This window comes from Ictidomys tridecemlineatus, chromosome 1 (genome assembly GCF_052094955.1).
Source record: "Ictidomys tridecemlineatus isolate mIctTri1 chromosome 1, mIctTri1.hap1, whole genome shotgun sequence".
In the NCBI taxonomy this organism is placed as follows: Eukaryota; Metazoa; Chordata; class Mammalia; order Rodentia; family Sciuridae; genus Ictidomys; species Ictidomys tridecemlineatus.
This window is the reverse complement of record NC_135477.1, coordinates 29,501,663-29,524,122: the sequence shown is the minus strand read 5'-3', so window position 1 is coordinate 29,524,122 and position 22,460 is coordinate 29,501,663. Positions and strand designations below refer to the sequence as shown.

Sequence of the window (22,460 nt, the reverse complement as noted above, 5' to 3'; positions counted from 1 at the left end):
AGATTTACCTTCATGCATAATAACTACCAGTCAAATTTCATCATGTGGTTTTCTTGTTTTGAATGATTGTATGTTATTGGCAATTGTCATGATAACTCAAAAGAAGCTAATCAGACTCATGTTGACGAGAAATACCAAAAAGAAGACTTTACATGTTACCACTTAGACTCCTTGTTGATGGCAGAGAAGCCAGCAGGTGCTCCCGAAGAGAAGACTGTGGGGCTTCAAATCCTAATACACTCTACAGAGAACGGGAGGGGGGAGCATGATGGGAACGCTAGCTCCAGGAGAAGGAAAGGGTGGGGGGAGCATTTCCCTGCATTCAGGGCATTTAAATATGGTATCAAATTGCAATGCTCTTCCCATTGCCACTGGAGGATAAGGAATGAGTGACTAAGTGATCGTTTCATCTTTAAATATTAATAACACTCACACTATCGAAGACCTTATCTACATTGCAAAGAAAAACTAAATTTTATTTTGATGAAACATTTTAGCTGTCAGTCTAAGGACGGTGGTACGGGTTTATATTTGGGGGTGGGGTGGGGGTCGGGTAAAGCCCTCTGAAGACCACAGCTGCAGGGCATGTTCTAGAGTTTAATTTTAATGGCGTGTGGCTGGGGGTCGGTGGGCATGTTAAGCCGGGATAACAGGGTCACTTGGCATTGCAAAAAGCCCCCTCTGGCGGGAGCCAAGGATAAGGCAGTGGGAGTGGGCAGGGGCCGGGGGAGCCTCCGGTGGAGGGGTGACTTAAGGAGGCACCCGCTTCTACCTGGAGGGCCCACCCGGGCGACCCGGGCTGCAGGGCTGCTGAGTGCGAGGGGCCTTGGTCCCCGCGGAGGAGCCCGAGGAGGAGCCGGAGCGGAGCGCTGCTGGGGCTGCCGCCCAGGCTGACAGCAGGAGGAGGACGCGTTTCCAAGGCGACGCCAGGAGAGGCCTCTTAGACTTTCGTGTTTTACGTCTGGTAATTTGGGTTTGCAGAGGCAGGTTTGGCCATTTCTGCCGGTAGATTCAACATCATTTTCTCAAGAGCCAATTTATTGAGCGGCCAATTTATTTTCCAGCCACCAAACACTCTACTCCTCGGAAAAGCTCTGGGAGGGTGGGGGGGGTCGGTGGGGGCAGGGGGCGGAGCATATCGGCGGGAGGGGCTTAGATGGTGATGTCAGCAGCCACAGGACCTCAGAGAGAACTTGAGGTTGGACTCTGCACTCTACAGGGAAATGAGTGTCATGGTGGGTCCAGAGGGCTGTCCCCTCTCTGCGGTGGTCAATGTGAGTCATGAAATCTGGGGAGAACCCCAGAGGGAATGATGGGGACTTGGCACCCCTTCTGGGTAGGCCTCACCCACCCAATGGCAGCCTCTGCTGTTCCTGGGGGTGCAGGGTGGCAGCTGGACAGGAGGGGCTGTCTACCCCACCTTCAGGCAAGTGGCACAGCCAGCACACTGTCCGGCTCAGAGCAGAGGTTTTGTGGTTGATAAATGAATCTTAGTTGTTCCCAGTCTATTCCTGGCACTGCGTCCCAGTATCCTGCAAAGACCCTTCAGCGCCCAGTACCTTGTTAGAGCAAGAAGTGGGCTGTAGCAGGAAGCTGCAGAGCAGGCCCAAGCCCCCGCTCATCCGTGAGCGCTTCCTTTGTGACTCTGGCTGTCCCCTGGGCACAGCTATGTCTCACAGCATTGTCTGCTCCCCCTAAGTCTCTACCCCCATCTCCTGGAACACAGGGAGGCCTGGGCCATCCCCTTGGGGGAAGTATAACACCAAGGTATAGTTGCTGGTCCCATCAAAACATTCCCCCCACCCAGGCTCCTGCCCCCAGGCCACTCACGTGAAGCCACCATCCTGGCCCTCCTGGGCATGGCACGTCCCTCCATTGCCACAAGGGCTGCTGGAACAGCTGTCCAGGGATACCTCACAGTCTCGGCCCTGGAGGGAAAGGTCAGTGACAGGGACTCTAGGGAGACCTGGGGATTAGTGTGTTGAGTAGAGACAGCTAGCCCCTCAGTGGCTCAGCCCCCCGTCCCAGGAGTTACTTATCATTCTTTCTTTCACCCATCCATCCATCCATCCATCCACACGTTAGATCACTGATGACAGGCTCACTCAAGTGCCTGCTCTGAGCCAGGCACTGCTTTGGGTACTGAGGACAGCCTGGAAAACACGACAGACCCAACCTTGCCTGTCTGTGCCCCACAGTGTACGTCCTCCCAGCTTCGTCCACTCACCTTATAGCCACCAGGGCAGGCACACCTGTACACCTCCAGGGGATCATTGTGGCAGGTGCCCTGGTTCTGGCATGGACTGGACAAGCAGGGATCACACTTGGCTTGGACAGCTAGAGTAGGAGGACCTGTGGAGGATTTAGGAGGATATAAGCATAGAGAGTGGAAGGAGCAGCACAGGGCTGGGCCCGGAGACCCCAAGCCCTGAGAAGCCCAACTTTGTTGAATGGTGGGACGTCTTCTCCCCAAGGAGACTCTTGCCCCTCACTGTGTTTTCTCAGGATCATACCTGCTCCCTGCACCGTCCACTTGTCCAGCCTGTGGACCCTCCTTTGTAACATGGGTCAGTACTGGGTTGGAAGGACTACATGAGCCACACGCATGACAGTTAGGGCCAGGTCATCAGTGTGTGAGTGGCATGGTCATTATTCCTGAAGTCAGCTGACATTCCCTCTGCCCCCTCACACCCTCACGCCTGCTGCCTCCTGACCAGGTTGATGAAAGGTGGCCACCTCAGCCGAGAGCGAGCATGGCGCCTGAGCTTGGCTCTGTGGGGAGGCCACATCAGGGTCCATATGCCTTTAAGTTGTTCTTCTCCAAGCCTAAAGCAGGAAAGACCCTTCCTGTCACCTCCCTGACTACAGCAGGCCCCTCTCTAGCCCCTTCAGGTCTCACTGGCTGTAGAAGTGGGTGGAGAAGCCAGGCGCTGTGCTACCTGGGTGTCACCTATGACGGGCATTAGGATCCCAATAGAATAAACAGGAGAACCAGGCCAATTAACTCAGGTTAGCCCATAAGGCTTCTTCTGGAAGGGGTGGAGTACTGGTTCTGCTGAAGAGCCAGGAGCACCAACAGAAAAATCCTTTTCATAAGCTGAGGGGACACCAGGGGGACTTCCGCAGCACAGTTGGGGTTTGTTCCCTGACCTGGGTGCCAGCCACCTGGGCAGGTAAGTTAGTGAAGAGTCATAGGCTCTTCAAATCACGATCGGTGGACTTTTCTGTATGCAGGTGGTAGTTCAATAAAAAGTTAAAAAAACAGGGCTGTGGCTGTGGCTCAGTGGTAGAGCACTTGCCTAGCACGTGGGAGGCACTGGGTTCCATCCTCAGTGCCACATAAAAATAAATAAATAAAATAAGGGATTGTGTCCATCTACAACTAAAAAAAAATTTTTTTAAAAAAGTTAAAAACAGTGCCAACCCCACTCCATTCAATAAATACTGAGCACATGTAGTGTAACTGGCTGGCTCCCAAGAGCCATGCCACAGAGACGGCCCCTCTGAACTGTTGCTGCTGTGACAGCCTCCTACACCCAGGGTGGTCCGTGGCCTCCTCATTAACCTACGGCTGTCAGTTTCATTTCCGATCGTGGCCTCTGAGAGCAAGGGCCGTGCCCCCAAATCCCTGGGGCCCTCCCCCACTGGCCCCCTCCGCACAAAGCTAGGTCTGGAACAGCGGCTCAGCCACCTGTCTATGCCGGGCAGGGCCTCGGGGGCTCCGCCATCGGCCAGTCAGTCAATCAATCCCTGAGCAAGTATTTACAGGGGCGCGAGGTGAGCGGCCCCAGAGCCAAGCCAGAAGGAGCCGCCAGTCACGCTCAGGCTGTTTTCTGCAAATGTCAAGAGAGCCGCAGCTGGTCCAGGGCTCCACGGGGACCAAGGTTTAAGCTAATTGGCAAGCGCAGTTTCTAGACAAGAAGGCCAAGCGCTGGCCCTGCTGAGGCTGGGCGCTTCCAGAAACACTGCTATTTTTATCTTCCTTACATAAACACCGAAAGGATTAAAGCCCTGGTGGCCTTGTTCCTTGTCTGTCAGGACTGGAAGGTAGCCATCCTAACAAACAGCAGGTGCCTCTTTCCTGTCACCAGAACCCCACCCAGCGGTCACCACAAGGACACAGGAGTGTCTGGAAGCCTCCCCACACTGGGCGAATCTTGTGGTCCCTGGCAGCAGGAGGAGGGGTTGTAATAGCACCCACCACCCTTCTCTCATGCTCCGGGGCTCACCTTGGCATTCAAACTTCTTGGCAGGCGTGGTGAGCAGCAGCTTGCCCTCCATGTCTGAGGGCCCAGCGCAGCGGGCAATGCCTGGTTCTTTGTAGCCAGTCTTCACCCAGCTGGACAGCCAACGGAGGTGGCAGTCACAGTACAGGGGGTTGGCTCCAATGGCCCTGGGAGAAAGATCAGAGAGAAGAAGCCATTACAGCTTCAGGGGGTCTTTCACCCAGTGAGCCCCTAAGGTCCCAAACACAGTGCCAAGAGCTGGCAAAACCAAATTCTAGCAGCCCCTAATTTACGAGCATTGAGTGTATAGCTGGTACCATTTTAAGTTCTTTGTATGCATCATCTCAGTCTTCACCACCCTCTATGATCCTCATTTGACTTGTGCAGAAACTGGGGCTCTGAGAGGTTGAGGAACATGCCCAAGATCTCACAGAGAAAGGGGCTGCTGGGACCAGAGTCTATGAATGCTTTGCCTCCTGTGGTCCACAGGGGAGAAAGCAACCAACATTCATTGTTGTGATGAGACAGCTGCTTTTCTTATAGAAAAAAAGCATAGAATCTTCTCATTAACCCCACCTGCAAGTTTTCTTCAAGCTGTGGGAACTGAGCCTTGCATGGAGTTAGTAATTTCCCTGAGGTCACATGACTAGTGAAGAGTGGCCCCTGGATCCAGACCCAGAGCTCTCTGCCTCGGAAGCCCATACTCTTTTATTTTTCTTTTCAATTTTCATTAAACAAAAAACACATGGATGCATCTCATCGTGAGCCCCTTTGAAATATTGCAGACAAAGCAAAAGTCTTTCCCCATAGAACACTGTGAATGGATTCAGTGCCACTGAACTGTACACATTTAAAAGGTTAATTTTATGTTATGTAAAATTAACTTCAATTTATGTCAAAAAAAATATTCCTATGTTAATGATGGGCGTGCAAAAAAAATATTCCTATGTTTCCAGGAGGAGAAATTTGTGATTTATCAAATTACCAAGGTGGTTGCTTTTCTCCCAACTCTGTTTCACACACACACACACACACACACACACACACACACACACACACACACACATGCACACGCACACGCACACGCACACGCAAAGACATCTGTGTGACAGCATTGTCATTGAAATGACAGTGCAATTGTGGCCCTTTAAGAGGTGATACAGACGGGAAGGCTCTGTGCTCACTCTCCTGGGGCAGGCATGGGGTCCTGATGGAAGGGACCAGTTTGGGCTTATTTCCTCTCTGCTTCATGGGCGCTCACTTATGCTTCCACCACGTCATGACACATACGCTCTCTGACTTCCCAGCCTACAAAACCATGAGCCAAATCAACTTCTGTTGTTTGGAGTTTCCCAGTGGGTGGTATTCTTTTAAAGCAGCAGAAAATGGACAGAAACCACTGCTCATCAGCGAGTGAGCAATTAAATAAACTGTTACATCCACATTACCCAGAAAAGCCCATCCCCTGCTGTCCCTGCCCTCCACAGAGGGACTCACAGTCACCACGTGTGTGCAGCCCCCCAGTCCTTTCCCACCCTGAAGCACGTGGTTCCCCCCCACGCGCTCTCTTCCGAGCTGTTGCTGAACAGCACACCTTGGAAATCTTCCAGGTCTGCGTATACAGAGCCACCTCATTTTGTCAAACTGCTTCCTACTATCCCAGAGAATGGCTACCCCGTGGTCTAATGAGCTAATGGTCTAATCCACTTATTCTGGTCTAATCCACTTATTCTGGCCACCCAGCTAAGGCCGGGCCTGTGCACTCCCTAGCATGCTGTATACTGCCACTGTATACTGCCACTTCTTAACATTTCTACCAATCCAGTGAGCCAGCTCAGAATCTTTGCCCTAAGCCACACGAGAGACAGACATGGACAAGATATGGGTGTGGGGAAAAGAAGAGGCCCGAGTTCTTTGATTCAGCAAATACTAAAATTAGGGCCTTGTGCCTGAAGTTCATCAGCACCCATGTTACTTTGAAAATATAAGGTTGTCTGTTGTCCATGGCAACCGGCAATTCATTAAGTCCCCAATGGATGCACTGCTGTTTCCCCTGTTTCTGGGCAACACAGAGGAAGTGGACTCCCCCTAAGATGTGCACAATCTGACACAAATGGCAGTGGCTCTGAACAGGAATTCCCCAAAATAGCACAGCAGGTGATGTGCAATTTTATAAAACAGGCTGAACCAGCCCTGGACTCCAGCCCCACAACAGTTGCTCCCTGCCCGGGTGACCTTGAGCAGCTCATTCAACATCTCCAGGGCTCACTTTATGATTCAATAAAGAGCCTGTGACCGAACAGGAAAGGAAAGACAAGCACATATAACCTAAAATGGGTGCTGAGGGAATCGCGCAGCCTGGAAAAAAAGGCAGGGTCGACCTAGACACATGTTCAATTCTTTCTATCCTTATGTGCTGACAGCATCCATCCTGACTAATGGGACAGGAGAGACACCATCCTCTTTCCACTGAGCAGTAACAGGGCCTCTCCGATAGGGAGGGAGGTCAGACACTGAGTTTTGTTTTTGTTTTTTGGTACCAGGGATTGAATCCAGTGCTTAACCACTGAGCCACATCCTCAGCCCCCCTTTTTAAAAATATTTTATTAGAGACAGGGTCTCACTGAGTTGCTTAAGGCCCCACTAAGTTACCGAGACTGGCTTTGAACTCACGATCCTCCTGCCTCAGCTTCCTGAACTACTGGGATTACAGGGGTGTGCCACTGCACCCAGCTTAGACACTGAATTTTTGAAGCTATACAGCATGTTAAAAAAAAAAAAAAAAAGCTTTTACCTAATTAGAAAGATGATTTTATAATTTTTATAATTTTATCAAAAGAGATTTTACTATCATGTATAACTCAGAAGGACCAATAAGAAAAATCCTCAGAACAAAATATTGGTATACTGTTTCCCTCACATACTAAGAGAGAAAAAAAAGAAGTTGAAGTTTACATAATCATATTATTTAATAAAGGGAGATTATTTCTTTAAAAAATGGCTTCTAAAAATAACAGGAATACATACCTTGTGGTATATTTTAAATAAATGCATTAGAAAAATTTTATATTAATAAAAGTATAATATAACACAATTCAAAAGACAGAAATACAGAATTGGTAGTGCATTACAAGAAGCATAGTCCTGTAATGAGACAGGAGTTAAAAATTTATTAGGAATGGCTGTTTCTTTCAGTCTTGTAGTTCACTGGATAAAATGTCAAGAAGATTGAGTCTGAGGCCATTGTGAATGTGGGGGCCCTTGATGTCTTCTAGGATCTTCACAAATTCCCAGATGGGTACAGGTGTTTGCCCATAAGTAGTAGCAAAGCTGGATCTCAAATATAAGCGTCCTTCCCCCACTCTTAATAATACAAAATATGGGACCAGAGCCATAGAAAACCTATTCAAAAGCATTGATCCTGGGCTGGGGTTATGGCTCAGCGGTAGAGTGCATGCCTTGCATGTACAAGGTACTGGGTTGCATCCTCAGCACCACATAAAAAATAAATGAACAAAATAAAGTTATTGTGTCCATCTACAACTAAAAAAAAAAGGCATTGATCCTGGCTTGATACCTAAATGGTCTTTCTTGTTTCTGTATTGAGCAGATTCTGAGCCACACCTGGATTCAACAATTCAAGTTTTAATTATCCACAGCTGGATCTCTGTAGCTAAGGACCATTTTACCATCTCCTCATTCACTTTCAGCTGGGAACTGTTTTTTTTTTTTTCCCAATGAAAATTACAGTGAAGAACAATTTATACTTGTTAATCATAAAAGAAAATTGTTATGAACTCAGTGGGGTGTGGAGAGACACAGGCCTAATGGAGACAGAGCTGTGGGCCCAGCAGCCAGGACACTTGTCAGTCCAAAAGGACTGTGGCTTCAGGTACTCAGCCCAGCAAAAGTATAAATAACCTGTGCTGTTGATCTCTGGGATAGCCTGGACATAGCTGAAATAGCAGCTATTCGTGTCAAGATTCTACCCAGTCTCTATTAACGTCCCTGGCCTGAAGTGGCTTTCTCCTGGCCTGGGCTAGCAAGCAACTTTAAAGTCTCCTCCACCCAAGCCACACCTTCTCTGCCCATCCTACTCTTAGGCAATTTATTTGTGTGTAGCACAGTCTCCTTTTTCTGGACTGGAGAGTACAGAAGCAGTCCCTTGAAGACTGGAGCCACTAAGTCCCAGCAGGGCTGGATACTTCCAACTCCTGTGTACATATTTGAACACTGAATCATTTATTCCTCACTGCATCAAATAATAAATTCTAGTGTGACGATTATCATGATTATGAATTCCTTGCTGTTCTGTCGTATGGGCATGCCATAGCTTACTTAGTCATTCCATATTGATTTTCACACCTAGTTCTTTTTTTTTTTTAAAGAGAGAGTGAGAGAGAGAGAGAGAGAGAGAGAGAGAGAGAGAGAGAGAGAGAGAGAGAGAGAGAGAATTTTTAATATTTATTTTTTTTAGTTCTCGGCGGACACAACATCTTTGTTGGTATGTGGTGCTGAGGATCGAACCTGGGCTGCACGCATGCCAGGCGAGCGCGCTACCACTTGAGCCACATCCCTAGCCTCACACCCAGTTCTTAATGAATTTAGAATTCTAGCTTTCTTGTCTGTAACAGATTAGAGCCTGCAAAATGCAGGATTATAGTGATGAACAATGACAACAGGGAAACTTAGCATAGAACTGGCATTGCCCAGGGGCCCAGGTACTGAAGGCCTGGTCCCAGCCCTTGGCACTACTGGGAGGTGGTGGTACATTTAGGAGGTGAGGCCTAATAAAGGAAGTTAGGTCACTGGGGGCATGTCCCTCGGGGGATATTAGAACCTTGGCCTCTCTACTTCCTCTCTCTTTGCTTCCTAGATGCCATAAGGTGAGCTTCTTCCTCTGCCACAGTCTCCCACTACCATGTGCTGCCTCACTACAGGCACAAAAGCAATATGGCCAACTGACCATGGACAGAAACCTCCGAAACCACAGACCAAAATAAACCTTCCCTCTTTTTAAGATGATTATTTTAGTTATTTTTGTGATGGTCACAGAAAGATGATTAACACAGGTGGACAAATAGAAAATGGATGAAAAATGAGCTAACTTCAAAGTAAAGATAAAAGTAGACAGCAGCCATGAGATGTGCAGGAGACGGAAACCCAGGACAGCGGAGGAGCACTCGCACTCATTGTGGTATGTTTGAATCACAAAGGGCCTTGGGAATAGTGTTTGTAATGATGAGAGAAAAGCGGCTTGGAATGCTGGAATGCTGAGGCAGGAAGATGGCGAGTTCAAAACCAGCCTCAGCAACAGTGAGGCACTAAGCAACTCAGTGAGACCCTGTCTCTAAATAAAATACAAAATAGGGCTGGGGATGTGGCTCAGTGGTCGAGTGCACCTGAGTTCAATCCCTGGTGAGAGAGGGAGAGAGAGAGAGAGAGAGAGAGAGAGAGAGAGAGAGGTGTCTAAAGAGAACAAACTGTCAAGAATCCTACTGCAAGTTGTTGTAAGTACCCAACTCCATAGACCAGATTTCTAGTTCGTGGGGTTTAAATGTGATGAACCAGTGCTTTACTGCACCTTTGCTCCACACCCTGCTCCTCTGCGACCAGTGCAGAGGAGAGGGCTGGTAAGCATCACATGGGGAAGAGAGCGCTTCTTAGAAGGTTAGCACTTTCAGGAGGCAGGAACAAGGTTCAGACTCAGTTTTTTCCAGCTTCAGGTTTTTTTGTTAGTTCAGAACATGTGTTGTTTGTTCATTTCCCATTTAGAAATCAAAGTTGGAGACAACATTAGAAAGTACTTGGGAGCTATTCACGTCTCATGAAGAAAGAGGAAAAGTAACCAACTACAAATTTAAACACCAAGCAGAAGAATTACATTAAGAGGGAAGCCAAAGGTGGGAGAGGTGGACTGGATCCTTGAGGGTCTGGCCTAGCAAGGGGGAGGCTGAAGCAGTGGCAGAAGCCGCGTCACACAGCTCATGAGTATGCAAAGGAGGCTGAGCTATCCCAGAGCAGCAGCAGCTCCTCGTCTCCAGTACAGACTCCTCTCTGGAGACCAGCGTCTCCCATGTAGGTCCTGAGAAATTTCTAAAGATCAATGTCAACCAAAAATAAGCTCACATTCAAAAATTACCAATCACGGATGGGAAACAAGCCCTCGTGAATTCAAGTCCTCAGGAACAACAAACAACACTGCCCCTTCCTGGCTTGTGTCCACAGCCAGCATCTCTAACCCGCCTCAGTCCTGCCTCTTCCCATCCTCTGCAGCCTCTATGTCACCACGGACTTCATTCTCTCACAATTCCATCCTATCTATAAGATGAAATCTAAACTCCTTAGCATGGTGCAAAAGGCCCTTCACAACAGAATTCCAATGTCCCTTCCCAAACTCAGTTCTTCCCATCCTACATTCTTCCCCAACCCAAACCCTTTCTTCTATGCTGCACAGGAACATCCCTGCAAACGCCATCTGCTTTCTGAAGCCTTTTCACTTGATCCTTCTTCCTGGATGCCCTTCTAGTCTTCTCCAAATGGTAAACTCCTGCTATAGTTTGGATCTGGAATGTTCCCAAAGGCTGGTGCATTGTAGGCTTGGTCCCCAGCTGCTGGTGCTATTGGGAGGTGGTAAAAACTTCAGGAGGTGGGGCCTTGTTGGAGGAAGTGACCACTGTGAGTGCAACTTTGAGGGGGGGTACCAGCACTCCATTCCTCCTCTTTCTCCTTGCTTCCTGGCTGCCATGAGGGGAGCAACTGTGCTCCACCATGTGCTCCCTGCCATGATGTTCTGCCTCACCAAAGACCCAAAGTGAGGAAGCCAAGTGACCATGGACTGAAATATCTGAAACTATAAGCCAAAATATATCTTTCTTCCTTTAAGTTGATCTTCTCAGGTGTTTTGTCACAGCAACAGAAAAGCCACCACACTCCTGATACCTTTTCAATGACAACATAAATGGCACCTCCTCTGTGAAGCTTCTCAGACTTCCCCTTAGTCATTTCTTCCTTCAGACTCCTTTATAATATCTAGATGATCACAGAGGGCAGAAATTTGTTAGTAAATTCTTCAGCACTTGACTCACTCTGTTTTCCCAGAATATATTTATTGAGGCAATAAAAAAATAGTGAGCTTTGGAATCAGACACACCTAAGTTCCAATCCTGTCTGTCATTTTCTAGCTTTAGGACCTGGAACAGCTGTTTAACTTTTCAGAACCTACCACCGTAAAATGGAAATAATAGATCCTGTCACCCTGGACAAGGCCCCTTACCCGTCCCATTTCCATGGTAGACATCATTAATCAATCACTGCACTCTTCCCCCTGAGTTCAGACCAGCCCTGGAATTTTTAGTGCAATGCTCAGGGCGGTTCCAGCCAATCACACAAAGCTGGCACATAATACAAAACCTGTTTCTCATTTTGGTCATGGAGTAAACAAGACACCACAGTAGAGCACTTAATATAGTATTTGACTCAAGCAGATTTTCAAAGAGTGACACCTATTTTATTTCTTCAAGTCTAAGATTATCAGATACATTGCATATGTAACATGCCTTGGGAGGGGTTGGGAAACATTACCGTATTAAATATACACATAACTTTAAGATACCCTCTGATTTTATTTATGTATTCATTATTTTTATGATTTTTTTTATTGTCATTGTTACTGGGGATTGAACCCAGGGACACTCTGCTACTGAGAGCTACACCCCCAGACCTATTTATTTATTTACTATACTTTTTTAGTTGTAGATGGACACAAAGTCTTTATTTTATTTGTTTATTTTTATGTGGTGCTGAGGATCGAACCCAGTGCCTCACACGTGCCAGGCAAGTGCTCTGCCACTGAGCTATAGCTCCAGTCCCTTTAATTTTTTATTTTGCTAAGTTGCTGAGGCTGGTGTCAAACTTGGGATCCTCCTGCCTCAGCCTCCTGAGTAGCTAGGTAGGACTACAGGTATGTGCCACTGAGCCTGGCAAGACACACTCTGGTTTCAGAGATTAAAATCTGGGAAAGGTAAGTCCAAGAATGGGGAAATCTAGTTAGATGGTTGAATGAATGAACTTCTAGAGAGACGTTGGTGACCCTAAGAGCCCTTCTTATCAGGAATGCCTGCCCACCCGGGCCCTGGGTGTGGGTGGAGAGCCAAAAGGTCTGCCAACCATGGTGCCAGCCACGGTCCATATATACTCCCCAGCCAGTGGCACCAAGGAATGCCAGGAAAGACGTCTGCTCAGATCCATCCCAGCCTCCAGAGGGTGTGGCCCTGCCCCAGCACAGCGCTTTTTTACTTCTCCACTTTTTATGTGCTAAAATACATATCACATATATGTATTTCAACCATTTTGAATGTACAGTTAGGAATGTGGATTCCATTCAGAGTGTTGAACAACAGTCACCACCGTCCATTTCCAAAACATTTTCCTCACCTTAAACAGAACGTTGAGCTCATTAAACACCAGCACCCAGCCTGGCCCCCACCCTGGCCCCACCATTTTCCTTTCTGCCTCTAGGAATGTGACTGTTCTGAGAAGCTCACTCCGTAGAATAATCTATACTTGTCCCTGGGGTCTGGCTCATTTCGGTGGTGCGTCTCTCGGGTTCACCCACACTGTGGCCATATCAGAACTTATTAGTTTTGGGGGATTCTCCTTGTTGGACGTCTCTGCCACGTCCTGCTTCTCTCTTCCTCTGTGGATGGACTTGGGTGTTTCCACTTTGCTCTACTGTGAACAGTGTTGTAATGGGCTCCGGCCATTGGCTAGAAGCATTTGTTCGAAATCCTGATTTTGGCTCTTTTGAGTTCGTACCTGGGAGTGGGCCTGCCGGGGTCGTAGGTGGTTCTGTGTTTAGCTCTTAGAGCAGTCAAGCCTACCTCTCTCTCTCTCTCTCCTTATTTATTTAATTTATTTGGTGGTGCCCTATAATTGCTCATAATAGTCCGCTCTTTGTGGCATATCTGTACACACACAGATGAATTGGGTCAATTTAATTGCCCAGCGCCTTCTTTCCTCCTCCCCTCCCCCTTCCCCAGGGTCCCCTTTCTCCATTTTACTACTGCTTTTAAAGAATCCTCAGGGCACGGCCAGCTAAGTGGTTTGGGAAGCAATTCAATGTCCATTATGTCACTTTGGGAGGTAGGAAATGTCTGGAACTCATCTTCCATGGTGTGAAGTTAAGAGCATGGGCACTGGGCTCAGAACCCTGACCACCCACCAGCCACACAACTTTGGGCAAGCTAGCTTCTCACTCTCTCTGGGCCTGCTTCCTTACGTGCAGGGGAACAGAACCTGTGTGTAGGACTAGTGTGAGGGTCGCAGCAGCTGACCCAAGTGAAGTCTTTAGCAATCGGAAAATGGCCAGCTCTACCTTGGCCCTGGCTTGTGAAGAACTGTTCTGACCAGTGCTGTGACCGGTGCACCACTGAGTGCCTGAGGTGCTGAGGCTGCCCAGGGACATGGTGGCCATCCGAGAAGCTGGGGTCTCCCTCAGAACCCAAGTTTTGTTAAAACCCAATGAAGCCCAAGAATGGGGCTTTTGCTACTCACAGATGAGACAGGGAGGTCACGTCTGCAAAGATGCCCTCTGGGAGGGTGGAAACATCATTGCCGTGGAGGGACCTGAGGAGAGAAGAAGCTGCTGGGGCCTGGTCCAGAGACAGGGACAGGAGCCCCAGTGGAGGAGCAGTCCCAGTCCTCTTCTGAGAAGGGACAAGCAGTGAAGGAGGAGGGAGCCCTGAATAGTCCCGGTGGACCCCCCTGTCCCTCAATCCTTTGGGAGGACTCTTTTCGTCATCAAAGATAATTCCAGCAGCAAGTCTGCATCGCCGATTGGACTGGTGCGCCTGCAAGCCCTCCCTCTCTTAGCTGGAGAGGTTGATAGAGAAGTTCATATGGCCAGCCCTAGGTCAGGGTTGGAAGAATGTCACCTTGCTCCCCGGTGGGGCCGGCAGCGGCTTTCACATAACAGAAGGCTTTGGTCACAGGGCAAAACCTTAAGTAGGAACTTGTGGAAAAGGTGCCCAGATCTCTGGCAAGCCAAACATTTTCAATCTGAATCGGAGGCTGTTCAGATGCAATAAAGGGCTACCCTATCCTGGGACACCCCTTCCCACACACACACCCCAGATTCATCTTGGGGGGTGACAGCAACCCCCTTTCTCACATCCTTTCCCATTCATGACTTGGCTTCTGTAGGGGCTTGCACGCAGGTGTCATGGACTCCCAACTCTGAACACAGCATTCGTCCTGCCCGGGCCCCAGACACAGGGACATTGCTGCCCACCAGGTGGTGGCAGGGCCCCAGGGGAGGTGGATTCCTGGAGGAATGAACTCTGAGGGGACTTACAGCAGGCGCAGGGAGCGGAGCCCCTGGAAGGCCAGAGGAGGGATGCACTGGAGGGCATTGTAGCTGAGGATCCTGTGGGAGGGAGGGAGGGAGGGACACTCGATGACTGAGAGGAAGGTACCATTTCTATTCTCATCTCATGGATGAGGAAACCGAGGCTCCAGGTAGTGAAAAGAACTTCCTCAAGGCCATGCTATTAAGTTATTGGGAAGGATTTTCATTAAAATTCTCAGTTTCAGGGGGGCTGGGGTTGTGGCTCAGAGGTAGAGCGCTTGCCTAGCACACGTGAGGCCCTGGATTCGATCCTCAGCACCACATAAAAATAAAGTAAAGGTATTGTGTCCACCTACAACTAAAAAAATATATATTAAAAAAAAGATTCTCAGTTTCCACAGTCCACACATTAAACCACCTCTCAAAATGCTTTCAGAGAAATGACTCCATTCAAGGAAGACAAGCAGATGAAGAAGGGAGATGATACCTGCAACAGCCCCACCCTGGACACCCCCCTGCGTCCACCCACTGATGAATGGAGGAACAGACTGGGCACATTCATGCCCGGGAATACTGCTGAGCGGTGAGAAGGAAGGGACCGCCGGCGTGCATGAATCTCAGGATCATTAGGCTAAGCCACAAAAGCCAAGCCAAAAAGAGCTTGTTTTGTAAATGGTTACATAAAACTTTTTAAAAATGCAAACTAATTATAATGACAGAAAACAGATGACTTATCGCATGGGGCTGGGGGTTGGGAGAAGTGCAAAGGGACATCAGGGGTCCACTTTTTATTGTGGTTAGTTTCCTGGGTGTGTGCATATGTCAAAATTTATCAAGTTCTACACTTTAATGCAGGCAGTTTGTTGTATGTTAATTATACTTTAGTAAAATTACTTTTTCTTTTTTTGGACCCAGGGGCACTCTACCACTGAACCACATCCCCAGCCCATTTTATTTTTTTTATATTTTTTTTTTTTTTAAAGAGAGTGAGAGAGAGGGGGGACAGAGAGAGAGAGAGAGAGAATTTTAACATTTATTTATTTTTTCTTAGTTCTCGGCGGACACAACATCTTTGTTGGTATGTGGTGCTGCTGAGGATCGAACCCGGGCCGCACGCATGCCAGGCAAGCGCGCTACCGCTTGAGCCACATCCCCAGCCCCTTATTTTTTTTATATTGAGATAGGATCTTGCTAAGTTGCTGAGGGTCTCACTAAGATGCCCAGACTGGCTTGAACTTGTGATTCTCCCACGTCAGCCTCCCGAGTCTCCAGGATTATAGAAGCTCTTTTTAAAAATAGTAAGATATTAAACGGATGACCAAAGATCTTCCTTATGCTAGAAGCAAACCCCCCCCAAAAAAAATAGTAAGATAAATGAGCTGTCCATATTACAGGAAAGGCCAGGCGTGGTGACTCACACCTGTAATTCCAGTGGCTGGAGACGCTGAGGCAGGAAGATCGCAAGTTCAAAACCAACCTCAGCAACAGCAAGGCGCTAAGCAACTCAGTCAGCCCCTGTCTCTAAATAAAATACAAAATAGGGCTGGGGTGTGGCTCAGTGGTCGAGCACCCCTGAGTTCAATCCCCAGTACCTGCCCCCCTCCTCCAAAAAAAAAAAAAAAAAAGACATATCACAGGAAAGGGTCTGCCCTCCTTGTGGCTGGCAGGGTCACTCAGACCAGGACTTGTCTGCCTCGCCATATTGACAGTTCTTGGTCTTGGGGACCATCCTGTGCACTGAGGGGTGTTTGGCAGCCTCCCCGGCCGATGCCCACTAGATGTCAGCACCACCCTCCCTCCAAGTTGTGACAACTACACACGTTTCCAGACATTGCCAAATGTCCCTGGAGGGCAGGATCTATAGCTTGGGAACACAGCCCTAGAGAGAGGTGGCTTCCACACACACAGGCTCACAAAGGGCCCTTTCAAGGCTAAATCTCCCCAAGAAGGAGCAAATTGCCAAGGTGTCAGGAAGCCCGGGGAGTGGGGACCAGCTGACTAGCAGGTCCTGGGGCAGGTAAGTGCAGGTGAGGAACCCGATCAGGTCTTGCTGGCCTCAGCCCACCTTCTCCTCTAGAGACTGGCTAGGTCCGGACCCCCTTCCCTTTCCGGAAACTGGCTCTACCATTTGACCTAGACAGCAGCCTGGGAAAATCCCTATGTTTGTGGTGCATCACAAGGAACATGAGGTGCTGGGAAAGCAAATGAGATGCACTCTTTTAAAAAAAAAAAATTTGTTTTAGTTGTAGTTGGACACAATACTTTTATTTATATGGTGCTAAGGACTGAACCCAGCATTCCACACATGCTAAGCAAGCGCTCTACCGCTGAGCCACAATCCCAGCCCCAAAAGAGATGCACTCTTAAGCACCAAGAAAATAAAAGGGATGCCTCTTAATACCTTTTGATAAATTACTTGGAATACAATTAGAGATCACATGAAATTTCTTAGGATAGGTGCATAAAAATGTTCAGAGAGTCTCTGCTGACAATAGGCCAAGTTGGAAATGATCCAATACCCATTGATAATAGAGTGAATGAGGGAAGTACGGCAATGAAAAAAGTAACAGCACTGAAAATGACTAGACCACAGCTACACACAACAGGATGGGTCTCACAGACATAATAATGTCCAGCAAAAGGGCTTCTATTTGGCTTAGATTAAAAAAAATGCTCTGTATGTTTTAATGTAGTAGAATTAAATGGTGAGGTTTAGAAATTCATATGTAGATGACAATATTACAGAGAAAATCAATAAGTTATCATCATCAGGTCAGGACGGGGGCTATGTCGGGTGGAGTGGACGGAGGGAGCAGTAATGACAGGTAGGGACGGGGCTTTGAAGTGCTAACATGGTTCTGTTTCTGACTTAGGTGTCTACACATGTGCTAGCTTGATGATTATTTGTTAAACGGTGCCATTTATATTTTTTCACTCTTCTATATGTGTTGTATTTCACAAAGAAAGATATATTTACACTTGATCTTAGACAAAAGGCTGAGGAGACACAATGAGAGATGTTTTTAAAAAGTCTCTCTGCAAGGGAGGGAGTCTGCACAGGGTCCTGTGAGTAACCAGGGAGCAATGCCCAGGATAATAAGGCTGAAGCCAAGCCCCCTATGCCCCCACCCAGGCCCTGCTGGGACTCACAGAGTGGTCAGCTGGCTCATGTTGGTGAAGGAGGAATTGCTTAAGGTACTGATCTTGTTATTACTCAGGTCCCTGGAAAAAGCAAGAGCATCATCATTTGCAAAGAGAGAACTTAATCCCAGGTCAGGGCCCTCCCCCACCTGCTCTGGCCCTTCCCCATGCAGGAGGACCACAGCTCCACTGCTCTGGTGGGGCAAGGGAGGAGAGGCAGGTGCACTGGGCTCACAGCTGTTGAATTCTCTGGTGTCCCTCTCTGCTACCTTTCCTTCTTTGCCCCTCCCCTTTCCACCACAGAAATGCTCCTGGGGAGGGCACTGCTCCCTCCCCCTCCCCCCTGCCAGTGGTCCTCTCTTTCTCTCTGGTTTGTGCTAGTGCACAAGCCCCCCCTGTCAGTTCTGCAAGGGAGAGAGTAACCCCACTTTACAGATGGAGACCAGGAGTCTCAGAGTGATGAATTCACCCGGGACCACCTAGCTGGGCACAGGCAGAGCCCTGTCTAAACCTGGGTGACCCTGCAGCAGCTGGCACACTGACAGTATCACTCTGTCCCCTCCTGGCCTCTTCAAGGGTATCCTAGCCACAGTTGGAACTTCATCAGAGTAGTCCACAGAAAGCCTGGGGACTTGCAGTATTTTCTCTTTCTCTGTCACCAGTCACCAGCCACCAACCATGCTCTTCCACCTCCACCCCCACTGGATGGCTCAAAACACACTCTTGAGGTCATTAAGTAAAGACAGGTATTTGGAGATACAAGATTCTATAGAATGGAATTAGCCAGTCTTTGAACCTATTGTTACCAGTCCACAGCCAGAAAACGTGTGCCAAAATGTGATCTAAACACACAATTTAGTTTAGCAAATGTTGTTTGCATAGCAAGAGTTTCTCAAGGAAGGAAGGAAGATGTCAATTTGCACTCTGGGACGGGCTCCTTATCTAAGTACAGATCTGTCACAACCGTTCTCAGACTGACACAGGTCCCTGGGCCACACTTCCTGCAGCAATGCTGCAGGCACACTAAATAGAATGGTCTCTGGTCTTCTTTGAGGCAGAATCTGGCCAATGAGCAGATACAGACAATAGCAGTAAGGTACTTAGTAGGCTGGAAGACTAAATGAATCGACCTTATTATCCTGGGGTTTATTATTTTGTATGTTTCCATGGGGTGGAAAGGGTAGAAAGTGGACATAACAAAAGCAGATGTTAGTCTAAGAGGAACTTAGTTATAAATTTGTAGCTCCCAGTTTCTTATTTGGTTTAGGGTTCTGGGTTGGACAAAGAGGTTTCCCATCACCCTCTACTTCTGTCCTAGCTCTGATCCTTGCACGGATTTGCCACATTAACAATGATGATCCCCCTTGAGGAGAATGGGGTAGTTGTGGACAGAGGCGGCAGGTCTGACCCAACCATGCTGGAAGGGTGTAATTCCCAACCATGGCCACTAGGTGGCAAACAGCTCTGGTACAGATGTTTTCCCCTGGGAAGAGGGGATTTAGAATCAGGATCTGTCCAAAAGGAACTTCCTGAAAAGCTGGAACCAAGATAATTAGATGCCATTGGCTTGCATATCCTCTGAGGCAGGGCAGAAATCCTCAAGCAGCCTGAATACTCACACGAGCTGCAGGTACTTGAAGGCAGACAGCTGTCCCGGAACCAGTGTGAACTGGTTCCCATCCAAATAGCTACAGAGAGAACACACAAGCATGAGTTTGCCCGTTCTCATTTGTTGCTTGCATTTACATCCACAGCCCCATAGGAGCTCAGACACCAAGTCCAAATCAACGAAGACTGGCACATTGCCATACTCAGGGTTGGTGCAGGGCAGGTGAGCGAGCAGGTCACCGTTACATTGGCTAGTGGCAAAGCAGTGGTTTCACTGAAGGAATGTTCACCTTGGAGCTATTTATGACAGCAAAATGGAAACCATTAAATATCCAACAAAAGGGGACTTGACATTTAGACCATCACCGGTTCTCGTGAAGAATATTATGTCACTAGTTAAGAAAAATCACACTTGTAAGAGTTTTCATGAGAGGGGAAGACTCATGAGTGGAAAAGGTAATGTTACTCCCCCTGTTAAAGGAGAGCTTAGTTTAATGGGATGAAGCCCTCAACCTGGAAACTTGTGTCATCAGGTGACCTCAGAGAGGGAATCCAAGAAAAGGTCCAAGTCTCGTTGGAACTGGTGCTTTCTGCAAAGCCCTGACCCTCCTCCCGGTCAGCCCATCCCTGCACTGGGGCACCACCTCCTCCTGCCTCAAGAGAGGCAATGTATTCCTCCGAATCAACATGGAGGCCGCGAGGCCCTGAACTACTCACAGTTCTGTGACATTCTTGGGGATGCCCTTGGGCAGAGCCCGGAGGTGTTTGTTGCTGCACCGGACCACAGTGTCCAGGCAGGCGCACTCCTGGGGGCACTGCGGGCGGGGCAGGCAGCCCCCCTCCTCTTGGCCTAGGGAGGAAGGGATGAAGTCCTGGTCAGCAAGAAGGATGGGACTTTTTAGGGCTCCTGCAATCAGGGCCAAGCTCAAGAGGGTGACCCCATAAGTCTCAGGAGCAGCTAGGAGGCGGGTCTGTGGGTTAAACATACTTAACGTAAAGAAAATGCACCAAGATGTTACTTGATTTTCTGAGTGATGGGATCATAGGTAATGTTTATCTACTTCTTCTACTGTACTTTCCTATTTTTCTGCTATAAGCAATTACTCCTCCTCTAACCAAAGACACCTCCAAGTGGGGGAATTTCCGTGTCCCTCCCCATCAGCCAGCCTCCCCTCCCCTCTGTCCCTCCCTTGGGGTGTGTGAGAGTGCTGCCTGACACTCCCTATCTTCCTGACCCATCCTGCCAGTTAGCTGGGCTCCGCTCACCCTCTCACCTGCCCATGGGGCCCGGGTATTACCTTCTTCACACCTGAAGTCGGGGAAGGCCACGTCCTGCAGGGGGATCTGCCGCAGGAAGTCTGGGTTCTGGCATCGCGGGTTCCCTGTCACGATCTTCCTCTTGCGCAGCCAGTCGCCCAGCCAGGCCAGCTGGCAGTTACAGTTGAAGGGGTTGGCCAGGAGGTTTCTGGAAGGGGCAGGACGTGGGGCCATCAAGACACCTGGCCAGTTTCATTTGACCTAGCAAGGCCCCTTTCCGCCCACTGCTGTAGGACTTGCCGCTTACTGGCCCCACGCACCCAGGGCTCTTTCCCACACAACCAACCATTACCCAGAGGGTCAGTCTGGGGGTGAGAGACAGAATTCCAAAGTGGTGGAAGCCATGTTCCAGCAAGCCAGGAGGTCCCACCCAAGATCGCCCCCAGAGATGGCTGCTTCCAGAGCCACCATCCTGCCTGTCCCCTGAGGCCGGGACTTACAGCGTGGAAAGGGCCTGGAGGGTGTCGAAGGCTCCGGGGGAGATGGTGGTGATCTGGTTGTCATAGAGCGAGAGCAGCCGGACGTTGCGCAGGCCCGTGAAGCTGTCGTTGTGGATGCAGCTGATGCGGTTGTTCCTCAGCATCCTGCGGAGGAGGGGAGAACCCTGGGCTGTGGCCCACCACAGTCCCCCTGGGTCACACGGCGGTGGCCACCACCAGGTGGGTCCCAAGGCTCCTCCAGAGGCTCTGAGCCGCAGAGCAGGAACGGGGGCCACGGCCATGGCCACACGAGGAAGAGCTCCGCATGACTGTGCCCACCTCCAGACCTTGCCTCAAGGGTGCCTGGGCTGAGCGCCTCCATTCTACCCTGTCATACCCTGCAGCCCACGGTCACTCACTCCCTGGATGGCCAGTGCTCCTCCCCATCTCCAGGCCATGCTCCACCCAGTGGCCAGTATCTTGTCCCTCTCCAGTTTAACGCTCCTTAGTGATCTTCAGATTGCCCACAGTTTAAACTCTGCCGTGACCTGGGATACGACGTCCACCCAGCTCCAGGCCATCTTCTCAGAGGTCAGGTGTAGCTCGCCCCCACCGTGGTCAAGGGCCCCTCACATGGCTCCATTGCACGGCCACCCCTACCCCCACCCGGAGGGCTTTCTGGACGCCCTTCCTCCTCATCTGCACCGGGAACAGCCTAGGTTCACCCTCTGAAACCCAGCCCAGACAAAAACAGCCGAAAACAAGTCTGGAACAGACTAGGCCAGTCAGGAGAGAAACTAAAGGGTCTGGGTAATGCTCATGGAGTAGGTTCACCTTATGAGTAAGCAAGGACACCTAGGAAACATTCCATTTCTGCCTGACAAGTTGAGAAATTATCAAAAGCACAGTAATAATAATAATGATGATGATGCCAGGGTTGCCGGGAGTGTGGATGAGAGGCCACTATCACACACAGCGGCACACAATGGCCGGGGACCTCCCTGGTTGTGTGGTGAGTACACAGTCTCCAATAGGCCTCTCTCCCCTGCCGCTGGCTGGTCCACTCTGGGGACTCCACCAAAGGGAATCCTTAATACCACAGTGGGCACAGAAGGGTGTGCTGAAGACATGGATCACAGCCTTGCTTGAAATAAAGAAGTCAGAAACAGCCTAAATCTCCAGGGATGATACAATATATAGTCTTCCAAATTGATGTTGTAAAAGAAAATTTATCTGCGTCTAATAGAAGAAAAAGTAGGCCCTGATCTTCATCATGTGGGATTAGGCCCCAACTTCCTCAATAAGACTCCTATAGTGCAAGAATTAAAACCAAGAATCAATAAATGGATGGAATCAAACTAAAAAGTTTTTTCTCAGCAAAAGGAACAATCTGTGAGGTGA

At 49.0% G+C, this 22,460-nt stretch overlaps 2 protein-coding genes across 2 annotated transcripts in view; one reads left to right on the top strand and one right to left on the bottom strand.

Moving 5' to 3' along the window:
* Slit1 (slit guidance ligand 1) overlaps nt 1-22,460 on the bottom strand; it is a 154,927-nt gene that overhangs the window by 13,733 nt on the left and 118,734 nt on the right. The window contains exons 19-28 of the mRNA XM_005335276.3: nt 21,081-21,224; nt 20,622-20,788; nt 20,041-20,173; nt 19,335-19,403; nt 17,725-17,796; nt 14,581-14,652; nt 13,782-13,853; nt 4,230-4,393; nt 2,228-2,352; nt 1,831-1,928 (exon numbers count right to left, since the gene is read on the bottom strand). Of these exons, the coding sequence (XP_005335333.3) occupies nt 1,831-1,928; nt 2,228-2,352; nt 4,230-4,393; nt 13,782-13,853; nt 14,581-14,652; nt 17,725-17,796; nt 19,335-19,403; nt 20,041-20,173; nt 20,622-20,788; nt 21,081-21,224 (1,116 nt within the window). The remainder of the gene's footprint in view (nt 1-1,830; nt 1,929-2,227; nt 2,353-4,229; nt 4,394-13,781; nt 13,854-14,580; nt 14,653-17,724; nt 17,797-19,334; nt 19,404-20,040; nt 20,174-20,621; nt 20,789-21,080; nt 21,225-22,460) is intronic.
* Lcor (ligand dependent nuclear receptor corepressor) overlaps nt 1-22,460 on the top strand; it is a 181,479-nt gene that overhangs the window by 151,947 nt on the left and 7,072 nt on the right. Inside the window, exon 5 of the transcript XR_013431236.1 lies at nt 15,011-15,157. The gene's annotated coding sequence lies outside the window, so the exon portion shown is untranslated. The remainder of the gene's footprint in view (nt 1-15,010; nt 15,158-22,460) is intronic.